The sequence below is a fragment of the Nerophis lumbriciformis genome, linkage group LG25 (assembly GCF_033978685.3).
Source record: "Nerophis lumbriciformis linkage group LG25, RoL_Nlum_v2.1, whole genome shotgun sequence".
In the NCBI taxonomy this organism is placed as follows: domain Eukaryota; kingdom Metazoa; phylum Chordata; class Actinopteri; order Syngnathiformes; family Syngnathidae; genus Nerophis; species Nerophis lumbriciformis.
This window is the reverse complement of record NC_084572.2, coordinates 36,681,803-36,701,802: the sequence shown is the minus strand read 5'-3', so window position 1 is coordinate 36,701,802 and position 20,000 is coordinate 36,681,803. Positions and strand designations below refer to the sequence as shown.

The 20,000-nt window shown below is 40.3% G+C and overlaps 2 protein-coding genes across 3 annotated transcripts in view; both read left to right on the top strand.

The window, feature by feature from the left end:
- Positions 1–1,259, top strand: part of nup133 (nucleoporin 133) — a 65,858-nt gene extending 64,599 nt beyond the window's left edge. Inside the window, exons 23-25 of the mRNA XM_061984597.2 lie at positions 301–365; positions 464–552; positions 615–1,259. Coding sequence (XP_061840581.2) covers positions 301–365; positions 464–552; positions 615–751 — 291 coding nt within the window. The 3' untranslated portion in view covers positions 752–1,259. The remainder of the gene's footprint in view (positions 1–300; positions 366–463; positions 553–614) is intronic.
- A 2,547-nt stretch (positions 1,260–3,806) lies between these two features.
- Positions 3,807–16,860, top strand: taf5l (TAF5-like RNA polymerase II, p300/CBP-associated factor (PCAF)-associated factor). Of its 2 annotated transcripts, none has more exons than XM_061984596.2 (5): positions 3,807–4,023; positions 4,351–4,495; positions 9,598–9,702; positions 14,923–15,698; positions 15,758–16,035. In XM_061984596.2, the coding sequence occupies exons 2-5, from the start codon at positions 4,354–4,356 to the stop codon at positions 15,884–15,886; spliced, it is 1,152 nt and encodes a 383-aa protein (XP_061840580.1). In that variant the 5' UTR covers positions 3,807–4,023; positions 4,351–4,353; the 3' UTR covers positions 15,887–16,035. The 2 variants fall into 2 exon arrangements, with proteins under 2 accessions (XP_061840580.1, XP_061840579.1); XM_061984595.2 differs by having other exon boundaries at positions 3,808–4,023; positions 15,805–16,860.
- The last annotated feature ends 3,140 nt before the right edge of the window (positions 16,861–20,000 follow it).

Sequence of the window (20,000 nt, the reverse complement as noted above, 5' to 3'; positions counted from 1 at the left end):
TTGTGTGAATGAGGGAGGTTTTTTGGGTTGGTGTACTAATTGTAAGTGTATCTTGTGTTTTTTATGTTGATTTAATAAAAATAAAAATAAATATTTCTTTATTTATTTTTTCTTGTACCAATCGATCCACGGACCACTGATTTAAATAAAGTAAATAGTCCCCTTTTGGCTGAATAAACATAAAGCACCTTCCATAAAATGTAAATTCACTTAAACATCATTTAGGCTCCGACAAGGTCACTTCCTGTTCCTCACTTCCTGTTCCTCACGCTCGCCCTCCAACTGTGTTTGTCCGAGCAGAAAGACGAGGTCAACATCGAGGCGCTCAAGTGTGACATCTTTGGGAAAGTCCTCGCCAGGGACGAGTAAGAAGTTTTTGTCCTCGTGTCGCTTTTTTTTTTTTTTTTTAAACACACTCGCGTCCCGATTGGCTGATGTTGTGACTCCGCCCCCTCTCCCCCAGCTGGTCCTCCGCCGACGGCAACGACGACCCGCTGGAGGCGGCCAAGGACAGCATCTTTGTCAAGATCCTGCTCAAGCTCCTGGAGGAAGGTAAGAGAGAACATGTCCTCGGTCTACCTCAGGCCCAGGTCACAGAGTTTTATGTGTTTCAGGCGTGCCTCTGCAGACCTACCTGCCGGACGTCAAGGACCTGCTGGACCTGGACCAGCTCAGCACTCTCAAGTCCAAACCTTACTTTGAATTTGTGCTGAGAGCAAATTATGAGCATTATCTGCAAGCGCAGATGTGAGCGCCCCCCGGTGGCCCAGTTCTGTAAAATACTCTTTTCTAAATAAACTTTTCTAGGGGTTTTTTTGTATCTGGACTCTTCAAATAATGTTTGACTTATCTTACATATAGATTTATTGTATTTTTTTCCCCAAAGAACCACATATTGCAATTTTGGTAGATAGCGTCCGGTAACTAAAAACATGAGCTAAAAAAAAGCTAGCATGCTAACAGTTAGCATCAGTGAAATACCAAAATATATGACCCACAGATGTATTCCAGCTAAATTAGCTTTAAAAAAGTTAGCATGCTAACAGTTAGCATGAGTGAAATACTAAAATATGACACATGTATTCCTGCTAAATTAGCTTTTAAAAAAAAGTTAGCATGCTAACAGTTAGCATCAGTAAAATACCAAAATATATGACACAGATGTATTCCTGCTAAATTAGCTTTAAAAAAGTTAGCATGCTAACAGTTAGCATCAGTGAAATACCAAAATATATGACACACATATGTATTCCTGCTAAATTAGCTTTTAAAAAGTTATCATGCTAACAGTTAGCATGAGTGAAATACCAAAATATGATAGATTTATTCCTGTTAAATTAGGTTTAAAAAGTTAGCATGCTAACAGTTAGCATCAGTGAAATACCAAAATATATGACAGATGTATACTTGCTAAATTAGCTTTGAAAAAGTTAGCATGCTAACAGTTAGCATCAGTGAAACACCAAAATACATGACACAGATGTATTCCTGCTAAATTAGCTTTTAAAAAGTTATCATGCTAACAGCTAGCATGAGTGAAATACCAAAATATGACACACAGATGTATTCCTGCTAATTTAGCTTTAAAAAAAAGTCAGCATGCTAACAGTTAGCATCAGTGAAATACCGAAATATGACACACAGATGTATTCCTGCTAAATTAGCTTTTAAAAGGTTATCATGCTAACAGTTAGCATCAGTGAAAGACCAAAATATATGACACATATGTATTCCTGTTAAATTAGCTTTAAAAGAATTAGCATGCTAACAGTTAGCATGAGTGAAATACCAAAATATGATAGATTTATTCCTGTTAAATTAGGTTTAAAAAGTTAGCATGCTAAAATCATCAGTGAAATACCAAAATATATGACACACAGATGTATACCTGCTAAATTAGCTTTAAAAAAGTTAGAATGCTAACAGTTAGCATCAGTGAAATACCAAAATGTATGACACAGATGTATGGGTTTGGTCGGGGGTGGGGCGGGGCGTGGTTGGGGGCGTGGTTAAGAGGGGAGGAGTATATTGACAGCTAGAATTCACCAAGTCAAGTATTTAATACATACATATATATATATATATATATATATATATATATATATATATATATAAACAAAACTGTGTTTGGATAATTGATACTTCAAACTTGCATAAATAAATATTAAGGAATATAACATAACTTGGCTTCTGAGAGCTTCAAAATGTAATGAATAAAATGCTAAAGTTGTTGATAAACAAGCAATTATTTTAATAATTAAATATGGTCATTTTAAATGAATTAAAATTAATTATTTCAAATGTTTTTATTTTAATGTATAATTCTATGGCTGGATGTAATAAGAAGTCAGAAAAAATACAAATAAAAATACAATTAATTTTGATGTTTTTAGTAAAATATAGTAAAAATGTATTTTGTTTTTTTTTGTTTTTTTTAATTAATAAATATATTTATTTTTAGGTAAGATAAACATAATGATACAATTTGTCTCTAGTCTGGATGATTTAATTCTTGTCACCCTGTTGTCCTGAAAAAAGGCTGTCCTCACTCAGGTCCTCATGGAGCTGGAGGGGGCGTGGCCTCCAGCTCCGGCTTAAAAATCGGGAGATTTTCGGGAGAATATTTGTCCCGGGAGGTTTTCGGGAGAGGCGCTGAATTTCGGGAGTCTCCCGGAAAATTAGGGAGGGTTGGCAAGTATGGCACATACATATATGCCCGTATTTCTGCCTTCTTCCTTCGCTTTATAGGCCGCACCGGATCACTTTGATGTCCAACTTTTCAGAATAAAAGATTATCAATCAAATAAAATTGTTCCACTTGCCTTCATGATGTGACATAGGTCATGGTTTTTTTTATTTATTTTATTTTTCAAACTTTGCAATCAAGTTTGCAGAGTGTGCATTATACATACATTTTTATTGACGTTTTAAAAAAAATTTTATTAAAAATTATTTAGGCCCAAATACCAATATATCTCACCATTGGCGTTGTTAGGCCTATTTTAGGGGGGCTCAAGCCCCCCTAAAATATTCTTAAGCCCCCCTAAATAATTTGGTGTTTTTTTTGGGTTTTTTTACAAATACATGCCGACATATTCATTATAAAGTGGCCCAAATATGAGTTTAAATAAATAATCATATAACCTGTTATTATTCACTCAGTTTCCCCCCACTTCGTAGCGTAAGGTAGAGAGCCCCTTTCGTGCGTCGGTATCCAATCCATTCCACTTGTTCATATAGAAAATGCCCACATCACTCAAATTCCAGTCCGCATTTTCTCTGCGACCTTGCTTGCGGTCCTGCAGGTGTACGAAGCACATTATCTTCCTTTACAATGAGTGAAGCTGCACAAAACCTTGTGTGTGCAATTGTAAACAATTTATTTTTTAAGTTTTGTGTTTCTTGTAGAATCTATATAAAGTAATATACATTAGCCTATTGTTAAAATAATGGAAAAAAACATCATTAAATATATTTGTTTTATTGTATTGTTACATTAATAGCTGTTGTATTATTATAGGATGGCTTGTTAAACATTTCATAGGATTTTCAGAGGGAGGAAAAACCAAGACATTTAATATAAAATGTAAAATGAATAAATACATAAAAAGAAAAAAATGGTTAAAAGCCATCGTCCCGTGCATTTAAAAAAAATAATAATAACAATGAATAATTTCTAAGTCTTTGTTAGCCGTTTGTGAAGTTTTGTGCTCGTGCGTAACATTTGCTCGCATCCTGTGCATCTCCTGGGGGCTAAGCCCCCCCCCCCCGTCCTTAAAAGCTAGTGACGCCCCTGTATCTCACTATCTGCTGCCATTCTTCCTCCCGGCCGCAGGGGGGCGGCAATGAATCCAAGACATGTGACGCGTGCGCAGTAGCAGTAGAAGAAGAAGAAAGTCTGGAGGCTGAGCTGGAGAAGAAGAGCCAAGATGGAGAAACAAGCAAACTTTACGTCCTGCTAGTACTAAACCTGCGCGGCGTGGAACCAGTACCGGACCGCTGAGACGACCAGACCGACATGCAGTGAGTTCTGGAGTCTCGTTGTTGGTAAACGTAACCCGGAAGTAAAAAGTGGAGCCGCGGGTCCGCTGTAAACCAGCTAAATTAGCCGTTAGCTCAACAGAAACATCCTAGCCTTCAAACATGACAACCTTAAGACTATTTATATTTCTTTATTTCTTACTCACATCCTGTTCAAATGCACTCATGACTTATGTACACGCCGCAGAAGTGAAAGTTAGCTCTCCCATCTTTGAAATCACGTTTTGAATGCGACCTCAGTGACGTCATCACGGTGGGGGTGTATTCGAGGGCTGCTCGTCGGCCTACTGAGCAGGTGTTTGTGCGCAGGTCATGAAGCGGGTCCGCGCGGAGCAGATCCAGCACGCGGTGGCTCAGTACCTGAAGAGGAGGCAGTATGCAGACTCCGCCGAGGGCGCCCTGAAAGCCGCCAAACTCTTGCAGACGGCCGAGGAGATGGCCGCCAGCCTCACAGGTCAGCAAAGCACACACTCTGTCCAGCCCCCACTCTCTACAATTTCCACATTTTTCAATTCCACAAATGGTACGAACCATTTACACATTTCACTCATCCTGGACATTCAAACTACCAATTTTCTGAATTTAATTAAAAAAAAGAGAGTGGAATGAGATCGACAGGCGGATCGGTGCGGCGTCTTCAGTAATGCGGACGCTGTATCGATCCGTTGTGGTGAAGAAGGAGCTGAGCCGGAAGGCAAAGCTCTCAATTTACCGGTCGATCTACGTTCCCATCCTCACCTATGGTCATGAGCTTTGGGTTATGACCGAAAGGACAAGATCACGGGTACAAGCGGCCGAAATGAGTTTCCTCCGCCGGGTGGCGGGGCTCTCCCTTAGAGATAGGGTGAGAAGCTCTGTCATCCGGGGGGAGCTCAAAGTAAAGCCGCTGCTCCTCCACATGGAGAGGAGCCAGATGAGATGGTTCGGGCATCTGGTCAGGATGCCACCCGAACGCCTCCCTAGGAAGGTGTTTAGGGCACGTCCGACCGGTAGGAGGCCGCGGGGAAGACCCAGGACACGTTGGGAAGACTATGTCTCCCGGCTGGCCTGGGAACGCCTCGGGGTCCCACGGGAAGAGCTGGACGAAGTGGCTGGGGAGAGGGAAGTCTGGGCTTCCCTGCTTAGGCTGCTGCCCCCGCGACCCGACCTCGGATAAGCGGAAGAAGATGGATGGATGGATGGAGTTTCAAAAAGTAAAATGTATGACTTTTTAAAACGCAGTTGTACGGAGTGGTACACGGATGTAGGGAGAAGTACAGAGCGCCAATAAACCTTAAAGGCACTGCCTTTGTGTGCCGGCCCAATCACATAATATCTAAAAACTAATTTATTGTTCTTAATGGAAAGGCAACAAGGCAACCGCTTGTTATTCTTCTGGTCTCCTAGCCGCTCAGGCAAATCATATGGTCTAAAAAATGCATTTTTCCATGGATAACATGACATCATTGCACCAAGTGCGTGCTCTTTCAGTCAATTAGTGCGCGTATATACAGCCCGGCCCCCGGCCAAAATGTTTTTAATTGTAATTTGGAAGAATTTATCTGAATGTGCATGAAGTATTTCTGTTCAAAAATTGTTAGAAATGTTAAATGTTTAAATATTAACTGCCAGTTTACTGTACTGTGCCAACTGTACTACTATATGAGTACGTATTTTCTATTGTTTCATTGAAAATAAAACAGCAAAGTCCATTTGGCTGTCATCTGTTTAAATTAGGAGACACAATTGTGTCAAAGTCATGATTTTTTTTTTTCATGCTTGAAATAAGAAATTATTACTTTAAAAAAAGTAGTTTTATACTTGAGTGTTGATGACACAGCTTTGCAACACTTGATATTCTAGTTTCAAGCATGTTTTACTCAATATAGGTCATCAAATCTCAGCAACAAGCTGTAATATCTTACTGAGATCATTTAGGACCAAAACTCTTAAAGGGGAACATTATCACCAGACCTATGTAAGCGTCAATATATACCTTGATGTTGCAGAAAAAAGACCATATATTTTTTTAACCGATTTTCGAACTCTAAATGGGTGAATTTTGGCGAATTAAACACCTTTCTATTATTCGCTCACATCGGGAAGCAATCCGCCATTTTCTCAAACACCGAGTCAAATCAGGTCTGTTATTTTCCGTTTTTTCGACTGTTTTCCGTACCTTGGAGACATCATGCCTCGTCGGTGTGTTGTCGGAGGGTGTAACAACACGAACAGGGACGGATTCAAGTTGCACCAGTGGCCCAAAGATGCGAAAGTGGCAAGAAATTGGACGTTTGTTCCGCACACTTTACCCACGAAAGCTATGCTACGACAGAGATGGCAAGAATGTGTGGATATCCTGCGACACTCAAAGCAGATGCATTTCCAACGATAAAGTCAAAGAAATCTGCCGCCAGACCCCCATTGAATCTGCCGGAGTGTGTGAGCAATTCAGGGACAAAGGACCTCGGTAGCACGGCAAGCAATGGCGGAAGTTTGTTCCCGCAGACGAGCGAGCTAAACCCCCTATCGACCCTAGCTTCCCTGGCCTGCTGACATCAACTCCAAAACTGGACAGATCAGCTTTCAGGAAAAGAGAGCGGATGAGGGTATGTCTACAGAATATATTAATTGATGAAAACTGGGCTGTCTGCACTCTCAAAGTGCATGTTGTTGCCAAATGTATTTCATATGCTGTAAACCTAGTTCGTAGTTGTTAGTTTCCTTTAATGCCAAACAAACACATACCAATCGTTGGTTAGAAGGCGATCGCCGAATTCGTCCTCGCTTTCGTCGTTTTCGCTTGCATACGGTTCAAACCGATATGGCTCAATAGCTTCAGTTTCTTCTTCAATTTCGTTTTCGCTACCTGCCTCCACACTACAACCATCCGTTTCAACACATGCGTAATCTGTTGAATCGCTTAAGCCGCTGAAATCCGAGTCTGAATCCGAGCTAATGTCGCTATAGCTTGCTGTTCTTTCCGCCATGTTTGTGTTGGCTTCACTATGTGACGTGTCGGAGGCAGATATTTACATATATCCGAATTTAAGTTGTACTTCTTTCATTTCTTAGTCATATTTGAAAACAGCTGGTGTTTTCCATTTCTTCTCTTGATGCTCTGTCAGCAAGTATACTGTGTGTGTGTTAACCTTGAGTTCTTTAGAATATGTTTTGGCTAGCATTTGTTTGGTCTACAGAGATGGGACGAGAGAGAGGGTGGTGGGATCGGGAGGACAGACCATTTTTAGGGAGGCGCAATAGAATGTTCTAGGGTTAGACTGGTCTCAATCAATGTATATTGGCAAAGCTTTGAGAATATACAACAAAATACCTATTCTGTCTCTGGTGGGTTTTTTCAACTCAGCTTTAAAGTGTCGTAAAGAGCTTGGGAGCGAATTGTGACTTGAATTCCCTGGGAGGAACAACTGGTCCAAAACGCAACAGACATCACAGGAAAATGGACGGGTGTACAGGTAAAAGCCAGTAAATTAGAATATTTTGAAAAACTTGATTTATTTCAGTAATTGCATTCAAAAGATGTAACTTGTACATTATATTTATTCATTGCACACAGACTGATGCATTCAAATGTTTATTTCATTTAATTTTGATGATTTGAAGTGGCAACAAATGAAAATCCAAAATTCCGTGTGTCACAAAATTAGAATATTACTTAAGGCTAATACAAAAAAGGGATTTTTAGAAATGTTGGCCAACTGAAAAGTATGAAAATGAAAAATATGAGCATGTACAATACTCAATACTTGGTTGGAGCTCCTTTTGCCTCAATTACTGCGTTAATGCGGCGTGGCATGGAGTCGATGAGTTTCTGGCACTGCTCAGGTGTTATGAGAGCCCAGGTTGCTCTGATAGTGGCCTTCAACTCTTCTGCGTTTTTGGGTCTGGCATTCTGCATCTTCCTTTTCACAATACCCCACAGATTTTCTATGGGGCTAAGGTCAGGGGAGTTGGCGGGCCAATTTAGAACAGAAATACCATGGTCCGTAAACCAGGCACGGGTAGATTTTGCACTGTGTGCAGGCGCCAAGTCCTGTTGGAACTTGAAATCTCCATCTCCATAGAGCAGGTCAGCAGCAGGAAGCATGAAGTGCTCTAAAACTTGCTGGTAGACGGCTGCGTTGACCCTGGATCTCAGGAAACAGAGTGGACCGACACCAGCAGATGACATGGCACCCCAAACCATCACCCAACCATGCAAAATTTGCATTTCCTTTGGAAATCGAGGTCCCAGAGTCTGGAGGAAGACAGGAGAGGCACAGGATCCACGTTGCCTGAAGTCTAGTGTAAAGTTTCCACCATCGGTGATGGTTTGGGGTGCCATGTCATCTGCTGGTGTCGGTCCACTCTGTTTCCTGAGATCCAGGGTCAACGCAGCAGTCTACCAGCAAGTTTTAGAGCACTTCATGCTTCCTGCTGCTGACCTGCTCTATGGAGATGGAGATTTCAAGTTCCAACAGGACTTGGCGCCTGCACACAGCGCAAAATCTAGCCGTGCCTGGTTTACGGACCATGGTATTTCTGTTCTAAATTGGCCCGCCAACTCCCCTGACCTTAGCCCCATAGAAAATCTGTGGGGTATTGTGAAAAGGAAGATGCAGAATGCCAGACCCAAAAACGCAGAAGAGTTGAAGGCCACTATCAGAGCAACCTGGGCTCTCATAACACCTGAGCAGTGCCAGAAACTCATCGACTCCATGCCACGCCGCATTAACGCAGTAATTGAGGCAAAAGGAGCTCCAACCAAGTATTGAGTATTGTACATGCTCATATTTTTCATTTTCATACTTTTCAGTTGGCCAACATTTCTAAAAATCCCTTTTTTGTATTAGCCTTAAGTAATATTCTAATTTTGTGACACACGGAATTTTGGATTTTCATTTGTTGCCACTTCAAATCATCAAAATTAAATGAAATAAACATTTGAATGCATCAGTCTGTGTGCAATGAATAAATATAATGTACAAGTTACACCTTTTGAATGCAATTACTGAAATAAATCAAGTTTTTCAAAATATTCTAATTTACTGGCTTTTACCTGTATATAACGATGGTTAAAATCAGGCACTTTGAAGCTTTTTTTAGGGATATTGCATGATGGGTACAATTTTGAAAAAAACTTCGAAAAATATAATAAGCCACTGGGAACTGATTTTTAATGATTTTAACCCTTCTGAAATTGTGATAATGTTCCCCTTTAAAACAAGTTAAACACTCTAACATAAAATCTGCTTAGTGTGAAGAGTTATCTTATCAGACAGAAAATAAGCAAATATCACCCTTATTTGAGATATTTCATCTTACTTAGATTTCAGTTTTTGCAGTGTAGGTACAAGTCCCTTTTGACTGACTGGTCCTGCAGGGGGCGCTACAACTTCAATATCACTTTCCTAACCATTAGTCAGTAAAAAAAACATCTCACCCGTCTGGAAACAAGTGAAAGTTTCATTTTGCCATGTGAAGACTTCACTCTGCATGTTATTTCTTCCCCTGTATAATCTATGTACTGTCTGTGTGTGTGTGTGTGTGTGTGTGTGTGTGTGTGTGCGTGTGCAGTTCAGACCGAGTCCGGCTGCGCCAACGTGGTCTCTGCGGCGCCGTGTCAGTCGGACCCGCAGCAGTACGAGTCGCAGTACTCCAGGCTGCGCTGCTTCCTGTCAGGTAGGACGCCTCCGCATTCCTCGCATAGCGCCCGTAATTGCACGCCGTCGCTGTAATGAGGCCCTGCGGGGTAAATACTTTGCGAGTTGCGGTTGTTGCATTGCAGCGTAACAATTTGACAATAACTGCTCAAGAAAACAAAGTGGAGTCACAATGAAGGAGATGTTTATGTTTCCTAGGGACGGGTACCGACTGAATTGCCCGGGCGCTCGCGGGTATCGATTCACGTCAAATCCACCGGTGGCGTATTTCCATGTCTTTGATTGTCGAGCAGCACTCCCGCCAAGTAGGGGTGTAACGGTACACAACAATTTCGGTTCGGTACGTACCTCGGTTTAGAGGTCACGGTTCGGTTCATTTTCGGTACAGTAAGAAAACAACAAAATATAAATTTTTTGGGTTATTTATTCACCAAATTTGTAAACAATGGCTTTATCCTTTTAACATTGGGAACACTATAATAATTCTGCCCAAGTTAATCAATATTAAACTGCCTCAAGTTGATATAAAAAGTGCAGCATTAAACAGTTTCAAGTCAACTCATCAAGCTTAATTTATTACAGCATTTGGGAAGCCTGTAGTTGATTTATTATGTAAATGTTATATTTTTATCAACATGTGATAGCAGGGACCCTGCCATTCAAAACTAGGCTCCATTACTAATGATTAATGTAACTATAGCTGAAAAAAATGGTACAATAGCAATAGGAGAGACTATTCATCCCTGAACACCACGGAGTTCATGTAGGCTTAATGATGCACTTACATCATACTTGCCAACCTTGAGACCTCCGATTTCGGGGGGTGGGGGTGGGCGTGGTCGGGGCGGGGCGGGGGCGTGGTCGGGGGCGTGGCTAAAAGGGGAGGAGTATATTTACAGCTAGAATTCACCAAGTCAAGTATTTCATATATATATATATATGTATATATGTGTATATGTGTATATATATATATAAGAAATACTTGACGTTCAGTGAATTCTAGCTATATATATATATATATATATATATATATGTATATATGTGTGTATGTATATATATATATATATATATATATACACACATATAAAAGAAATACTTGAATTTCAGTGTTCATTTATTTACACATATACACACACATAACACTCATCTACTCATTGTTGAGTTAAGGGTTGAATTGTCCATCCTTGTTCTATTCTCTGTCACTATTTTTCGAACCATGCTGAACACCCTCTCTGACATTGCTGTGTGGCACGCACAAAAGTGCTTTCATCAAATGCACTAGATGGCAGTATTGTCCTGTTTAAGAGTGTCACAACATTGCTGTTTACGGCAGACGAGCTGCTTTACGGTATACAAAAAAAGTGACTGCTGTTGTTGTGTGTTGTTGCCACGCTGGGAGGACGTTAATGAAACTGCCTAACAATAAACCCACATAAGAAACCAAGAACTCGCCCTCCATCATTCTATAGTTATAACGTGATTGGGCAGGTACGCTTTTTTATATTGTGGAGGACCTGAGTCCGCCTGAATTTCGGGAGATTTTCGGTAGAAAATTTGTCCCGGGAGGTTTTCGGGAGAGGCGCTGAATTTTGGGAGTCGCCCGTAAAATCCGGGAGGGTTGGCAAGTATGACTTACATTATTATATCAACTATCAGAGACAGAAACTCTTCATTTAACATAATGTCCTTTTTTGCTGCTTCAACACAGCTCAATCAACACAGAAAAAGGTAAAGTGAAATAACAGACAGACAGGGCTTTGCTGTCCGTAACACGCACACACACACACACACACACCGCAAAACGAGCTAATGTTACGCTAAAAGCGAATTAGCCTTCACCTCAAGCCAGGACTGCGAGCGAGCCGAGTTGCCTTTTATATTTCTAGAAGGTCAACGGGCTCATAGTGATGTTACTAGTAGTTGACTGGGAGGTGTTTATTATCATTTGGGGAGAGTCCGCTGCCTGATGATTACCTGCTAAATGTTAAGCACTGAATACACACTGCTGATTGGCTGTTACCGCTATGGTTGTAACCAATCAGATGGTTGTGTGGGTGGTACAATGCTGGGTGCTGTGTAGAGGACTGACAGAAACAGAGGCAGAAGGAGGCGGCTACTTAATATGTTCGTGTGGAAACTCGTTCGGTACACCTCCAAACCGAACCGAAACCACCGTACCGAAACGGTTCAATACAAATACACGTACCGTTACACCCCTACCACCAAGTCATGTTGACATTTTCAACAGTACCATGAAGTAAAGCTTCACTCTTCCAAACTGTGCTAGCTGGATGCTCATTTTGGTTATTCCTGTCAGGTTCAAACACCCGATGACATCTATTAAACAGACAAGAAGCAAGGAATTAAACCGAGACAGGATTCAATTTGGCTCAATGAGTAGAAATGCATAGACCTGTACCCTTGAACAGTGTCGTCCCACGCTCTGAAGAAAGGTTGCACGCCGCCTCTTTTTATTTGGACTTTCCCTGATTACATGGCAACAGCTGTTTCTAAGGGAGGGGGGTCGTAAATAGCCGTTGCCCTCGGTCATAAAACAGTACAAAGAAAAGATGCCTGGAGCTTGCGTCAGGTCCTGCTTTCTCTCCGCTTTGTAGATCTCGGGTCAAGATAAGATCTTCCTGTGGATCACAATAGATCAAAGAAACCGACACCTTCATGTCGCTTTCCATCCTACACAGTGGAGTTTTACAAGCCTTTTGCTTGGTAAGATCAAAGGCAGCTTTTGTCTGCTTGCCGGGAACTCATGTCAGGGACATAACTCATGGGAACAGAAAGTTTTGTGATAATTTAGATACAAATCATCTATTTATTATTATTCCGTAGCGTTTTTCGTCCGCCTCTAACTCCCAAACCGTTCATCCGTCGGATCCAGTTCAAGCGTCAAAGTGTTCAGCGCCCCAGTAGTTCATCATTTAAATCTTTGGTATTTTTTTAACCCCAAAAGATTCCGGGTTTCTTTATGGTTTTCCAAATTATTGGACAATACAATTGGTACTCCTCCCACCATTCTCACTCACGGTTGCCTTTTTTCTCCCTGAAAATAACCTTGAATTCATTTACGCCAGGGGTGCTCATTACGTCGATCGCGAGCTACCGGTCGATCATGGAGGGTGTGTAAGTCGATCACCAGCCAGGCATTAAAAAAATTGTCCTAAAAATGAGCGATCATAAATCTTCACTGTGACGTCACTTTCGTCACTTGATTGACATTCACGGCACCCGAGGGTCTTCTGAGATGAGCTTGTGCACAAGCTAGCAAGCAACGGAGTTTGCCGACAATGTATTTCTTGTAAAGTGTACCGGTATACAAAAGAGTACGGAAGCTGGATAAATAAGATGCCAAAAACCAACCACTTTCATGTGGTATTGGACAGAAAGGAGGAATTTTTTTCTCCTCCATTCGAAAATGTGGACGTTATCCGCACCACTGTCTGATTCCTATCAATGCAAGTCATCAGAATCAGGTAATACACCAACTTATATTCTTGTCTTCATGAAAGAAAGGAATCTATATGTGTTAAACATGCTTGTATTATCTTTAAACACTTTTAACTTATTAACAATATTAATTATATGTGTTAAACATGCTTGTATTATCTTTAACCACCTTTAAGTTGTTATCAATATTAACTATATGTGTTAAACATGCTTGTATTATCTTTAACCACCTTTAAGTTGTTATCAATATTAACTATGTGTTAAACATTATTGTATTATCATTAAACCCCTTTAATTTATTAACAATATTAACTATATGTGTTAAACATGCTTGCATTATCTTTAAACACCTTTAACTTATTAACAATAATAACTATGTGTTAAACATGCTTGTATTATCATTAAACACCTTTAACTTGTTAACAATATTAACTATATGTGTTAAACATGCTTGTATTATCTTTAACCACCTTTAAGTTGTTATCAATATTAACTATATGTGTTAAACATGCTTGTATTATCTTTAACCACCTTTAAGTTGTTATCAATATTAACTATGTGTTAAACATTATTGTATTATCATTAAACCCCTTTAATTTATTAACAATATTAACTATATGTGTTAAACATGCTTGCATTATCTTTAAACACCTTTAACTTATTAACAATAATAACTATGTGTTAAACATGCTTGTATTATCATTAAACACCTTTAACTTGTTAACAATATTAACTATATGTGTTAAACATGCTTGCATTATCTTTAAACCCCTTTAATTGATTAACAATATTAACTATATGTGTTAAACATGCTTGCATTATCTTTAAACACCTTTAACTTAGTAACAATATTAACTATATGTGTTAAACATGCTTGTATTATCATTAAACACCTTTGACTTGTTAACAATATTAACTATATGTGTTAAACATGATTGTATTATCTTTAAACACCTTTAACTTATTAACAATAATAACTATATGTGTTAAACATGCTTGTATTATCATTAAACACCTTTAACTTGTTAACAATATTAACTATATGTGTTAAACATGCTTGTATTATCATTAAACACCTTTAACTTATTAACAATATTAACTATATGTGTTAAACATTCTTGTATTATCATTAAACCCCTTTAATTAATTAACAATATTAACTATATGTGTTAAACATGCTTGCATTATCTTTAAACACCTTTAACTTAGTAACAATATTAACTATATGTGTTAAACATGCTTATATTATCATTAAACACCTTTAACTTAGTAACAATATTAACTATATGTGTTAAACATGCTTATATTATCATTAAACACCTTTAACTTGTTAACAATATTAATTATATGTGTTAAACATGCTTGTATTATCATTAAACACCTTTAACTTATTAACAAAAACATATATTTCATAAATAAGTAAATATAAATTATATATATGAATGAGGTGGATCCCCACGACATGATCAATTGAAAAGTAGCTCGCCTGCAGAAAAAGTGTGAGCACCCCTGATTTACGCTATCAGAAAATATATTTGTTGTCGTAAAAATCACATTTATTTAGCGTGAAATGAGCGATAAAGCAATGCTTTTGCAGAAATGCTCTCATTTTGACCTATTGCATTTGGAGGAAACAATGGCAGCCATCTTTTATATAGATGAATAGCTTCTAATGCATTTATTGACATAAAAAAATTGGTAGAACCGGTATCGATTCCCGTGTACCGTATCGGTCCAAATACGATGCCGTGGATAACGGTTGTCTCTCCTCGTTCTGCAGAAGCGGACGCATCGTGGGCAAAGGAAGTGAGCAGCGTCCTCTACCCGCTCTTTGTCTACCTCCACCTGGACATGGTGCACTTTGGCCTGAAGGGGGCGGTGGACGGCTTCTACAGCCGCTTCCACGGCGCCTTCCTCCAGGACGGCGAGCAGCGCGCCACCGTGGAGCAGCTGCGCCACGTCCTCACCGGTCCGGACGTGGCGGCCAACCCCCGGCTGAAGGCCTTCCTGGAGCACAAGTTTGTGGTGCACCTGTCGGAGCCCGCCCACAGCTACCTGCTGCGCTACCTGCAGAGCGAGGACAACGCCGCCATCTGCAGGGTGCTCAGCACTCACCTGCAGCTGGAGGTGAGCGTCTCCAGGCGCACTGACTACCAGCTGTACGGCGGCAGCGGGGGGTCTACCGCTGCCGGCGCCGCCACCGTTCCCAACCCGACCGCCACGTGGGCGGGAGTGGGTGGCGCTGAGGGCGGGGAGGGGGTGGCGCTCCCCGCGGGAGTCCCGCAGAGCGAGGCAGCGCTGGAGGCGCTGCAGGACTGCATCAAGAAAGTGAACGAGGGCCCCCCCTCGCTGACCACCGTCTGCTTCTACGCCTTCCACCACACGGAGCAGCTCCTCAACGCCGCCGAGGTGTCGGCCGACAGCCGGCTGCTGGCCGCCGGCTTCGACAACTCCACCGTCAAGTTGTGGAGCCTCCGCGCCCGCAAACTGAAGGCCAGACCGCACGTGACCGACGTGTCCCGCGTCCGCCTGGCCTGCGACGTCCTGGAGGAGGAAGTGAGTACCGTTGTTTTCTCGTTTCACCGGATCGGACCTTTTCTTACCAAGTTGTGTAGCAGGACTTTGCGGTCCAGCAGGTGACGGCCGGCTTGTGTGTCCTCAGGCGGACGAGGAGGACGCCTCGGGCAGCGAGATCAAGATGCTGCGCGGCCACAGCGGCCCCGTGTATCGCACCGCCTTCCTGACGGACAGCTCCGGGCTGCTGTCCTGCTCCGAGGACACGGGCGTGCGCTACTGGGACCTGGGCAGCTTCACCAACACGGCGCTCTACCAGGGCCACGCCTACCCGGTGTGGGACGTGGACGTGAGCCCCTGCAGCCTGTACTTCGCCAGCGGCTCCCAGGACCGCACGGCGCGCCTCTGGACCTTCCCACGCACCCACCCGCTGCGGCTGTACGCCGGGCACCTGGCGGACGTGGACGTAGTCAAGTTCCACCCCAACTCCAACTACTTGGCCACCGGTTCCACCGACAAGACGGTGCGCCTGTGGAGCACCCAGCAGGGGGCGTCGGTCCGCCTCTTCACCGGCCACCGGGGCCCCGTGCTGGCGCTGGCCTTCTCGCCCAACGGGAAGTACCTGGCCTCGGGCGGCGAGGACCAGAGGGTCAAGCTGTGGGACCTGGCCTCGGGGACCTTGTTCAAGGACCTGCGGGGACACACGGACAGCGTCACCGGCCTGTCCTTCAGCCCCGACAGCAGCCTGGTGGCGTCCTCGTCCACCGACAACTCCGTCCGGGTGTGGGACGTGCGCGGCTCGCACGGCGCGGCACCGGCCGACGGCTCGTCCGGCGAACTGGTGGGTTCGTACGCGGGGAACACGGGCAACGTGCTCAACGTGCAGTTCATGGCCTGCAACCTGCTGCTGGTGACCGGAAGCGCGCGAGACAAGGCCCAGGCTTAGCCCCCTCGAGGACGGACCATTTGGGACTCGTCGCTTCCGGTCGTTGGAGGCCGGACTTGCCGGTGGGCGGGGCTTTCGGAGAACAAGCTTGTATATTTCCGCACTGAGCCACACGCTCCGCACCAAGTGTACATAAATATCAGAGCGTATTTTTCTAATATTCGTCAGAACCGGAGAAACGCCCGGGACCCGGTTTTGTCGGTGCGCTTCCCGGGTTTGTCTGTTCTCAAATCAATAAATCACTTTGATTTGCCAAAAGGTCAGAAAAGTATACATTTCTACCACCAATGTCGAACCTCGGAATTACTGTCCTGTGGCGGCCCCGGTGTACCTAATGGAGTGGCCTGTGAGTACAGTCATTCTCAAACCACCTCAGAAAACACTTAGCTAGTAGCGTAGTAGTACTAAGCGTTGATCAAAAACAAGGCAGAGGGTTTATTTTAGCAAGTATATTTCATATTTCTGTCCACTGTAACATCACAGACAGTTTGAACAGTAACACTGTGTCACAAATGACCGTTCTGCTTGTGTCTTGTTCATTTTGGCACTAGAACATTCCAACAAACCTGCTATCTGGTTTGATTGAAGCTAGCATGCAAGTTAGCGTTAGCTTGTTATAATAGGAACAGTCGGTAGACTTGCAAGATGAAGACATGCCTCAAAACTCGTGGATTTTTTGTTCTAGACTATCAAAATTTGTTACAATTATAGCATAAAACGTTAGCATGCTAATATTAGCGTGGTGACGTACGAAAAGTTGCCGTACTTCTAAGATTGCGCCAAGTTTCTAAAGCCATGTTCAAGCTTAAACTAAATTAGCTAAAATGCTAGCACACAACATTAGCGTGTTGACATGAAAAAAAGTTGGCGTACTTCTTGGACGGCGCAAATTATCGAAAGCCATCAATTTTAGATTTATATGAATAAAATAGGCTAAAATGTTAGCATGCTAATATAGGAGAAGTTAACATTATTTTAAGATGTCGGCCAGTATCAAAAACCATGATAGTATACGAATAAAATACGCTAAATTGCGGGCAGAAAATGTTAAATTTTCAGCCAGCATTTTAGCTTATTTTTTTCGTATACTATCATGGTTTTTGATACTGGCCGACATCTTAAAATAATGTTAACTTCTCCTATATTAGCATGCTAACATACTTTCAAGATGGCGCCAAAGTTTTTGAAACCTTGAATTTGAGATTAATACAAATAAATTTAGCCAAAAGGCTAGCATGCTAATAAAGAAGAAGTTAACACGCTTCTAAGATGGCGTCAAGTTTTAAAATCCATGATTTTCAGATTGAAACGTACAAATTAGCTAAAATGTTAGCTTAAAACGCTAGCATGCTAATAAAGGAGAAGTTAACATGCTTCTAAAATGGCGTCAAGTTTTAAAACCCATGATTTTTAGGTTGAAACGTACAAATGAGCTAAAATGTTAGCATAAAACGCTAACATGCTAATAAATCAGAAGTTAACATGCTTTTAAGATGGCGTCAAGGTTTAAAATCCAAGATTTTCAGATTTAAACGTACAAATTAGCTAAAACGTTGGCATAAAACGCTAGCATGGTAATAAAGGAGACGTTTACATCAGTGGTCCCCAACCACCGGGCCGCGGCCCGGTACCGGTCCGTGTACCGATAGGTAACGGGCCGCACAAGAAATAATTTAAGTTTGATCAACTTTTAAAAATATAGATTTTTAAGTTTAAACGTACAAATGAGCTAAAATGTTAGCATAAAACGCTAGCATAGAATAGAATGGACTTTATTGTCATTATCTTTGCATATAACGAGATTAAGGACTCCAATTTAAGGTGCGGTAGTGGAAACAAATATGGGGTAAAAAAAATAAATTACACAAGAAGTAATAAAGATAAAAAATAAGAATTGAAATAAACAGACTACTACACAGTAAAAATATTAAGCAATCCTGTACAATATACAAAATACTGTACAATGTACAAAACAATATACAAAATACTGTACAATGTACAAAACAATATACAAAATACTGTACAATATACAAAATACTGTACAATATACAAAATGCTGTACAATATACAAAATAATGTACAATATACAAAACTATATACAAAATACTGTACAATATACAAAATACTGTACATTATACAAAACAATATACAAAATACTGTACAATATACAAAATACTGTACAATATACAAAACAATATACTAAATACAAAACAATATACTAAATACTGTACAATATACAAAACAATATACATAATACTGTACAATATACAACATACTGTGTAATATACACAACAATATACAAAATACTATGGGATGGATGTATAATATACACTACAATATACAAAATACAAAATACTGTACAATATACAACATACTGTATAATATACAAAATACTGTACAGTATACAAAACTATATACAAAATAATGTACAATATACAAAACAATATACAAAATACTGTACAGTATACACAACTATATACAAAATACTGTACAATATACAAAATACAAAACAATATACAAAATACTGTACAATATACAAAATACTGTACAATATACAAAACAATATACATAATACTGTACAATATACAACATACTGTATAATACACAAAACAATATACAAAATACTGTACAATATACAAAATACTGTACAATACACAAAACAATATACAAAATGCTGTACAATATACAAAATGTACAATATACAAAACTATATACAAAATACTGTACAATATACAAAATACTGTACATTATACAAAACAATATACAAAATACTGTACAATATACAAAATACTGTACAATATACAAAATACAAAACAATATACTAAATACTGTACAATATACAAAACAATATACATAATACTGTACAATATACAACATACTGTGTAATATACAAAACAATATACAAAATACAAAACAATATACTAAATACTGTACAATATACAACATACTGTACAATATACAACATACTGTGTAATATACACAACAATATACAAAATACTGTTCAATATACAAAATACTGTACAATATACAAAACAAAATAATGTACAATATACAGAACAATATACAAAATACTGTATAATATACACTACAATATACAAAATACAAAACAATATACAAAATACTGTACAATATACAACATTCTGTATAATATACAAAATAATGTACAGTATACAAAACTATATACAAAATAATGTACAATATACAAAATACTGTACAGTATACAAAACTATATACAAAATACTGTACAATATACAAAATACTGTACAATATACAAAACAATATACAAAATACAAAACAATATACAAAATACTGTACAATATACAAAACAATATACATAATACAAAACAATATACAACATACTGTATAATACACAAAACAATATACAAAATACTGTTCAA

Bases quoted from the DNA above. Each gene is read 5' to 3' on its own strand.
- taf5l (XM_061984595.2), top strand. From the start codon at position 4,354: ATGAAGCGGGTCCGCGCGGAGCAGATCCAGCACGCGGTGGCTCAGTAC. The intron at 9,703-14,922 runs GTAGGACGCCTC...CTCGTTCTGCAG, and splicing joins GCTGCGCTGCTTCCTGTCAG to AAGCGGACGCATCGTGGGCA. The intron at 15,699-15,804 runs GTGAGTACCGTT...GTGTGTCCTCAG, and splicing joins GCGACGTCCTGGAGGAGGAA to GCGGACGAGGAGGACGCCTC.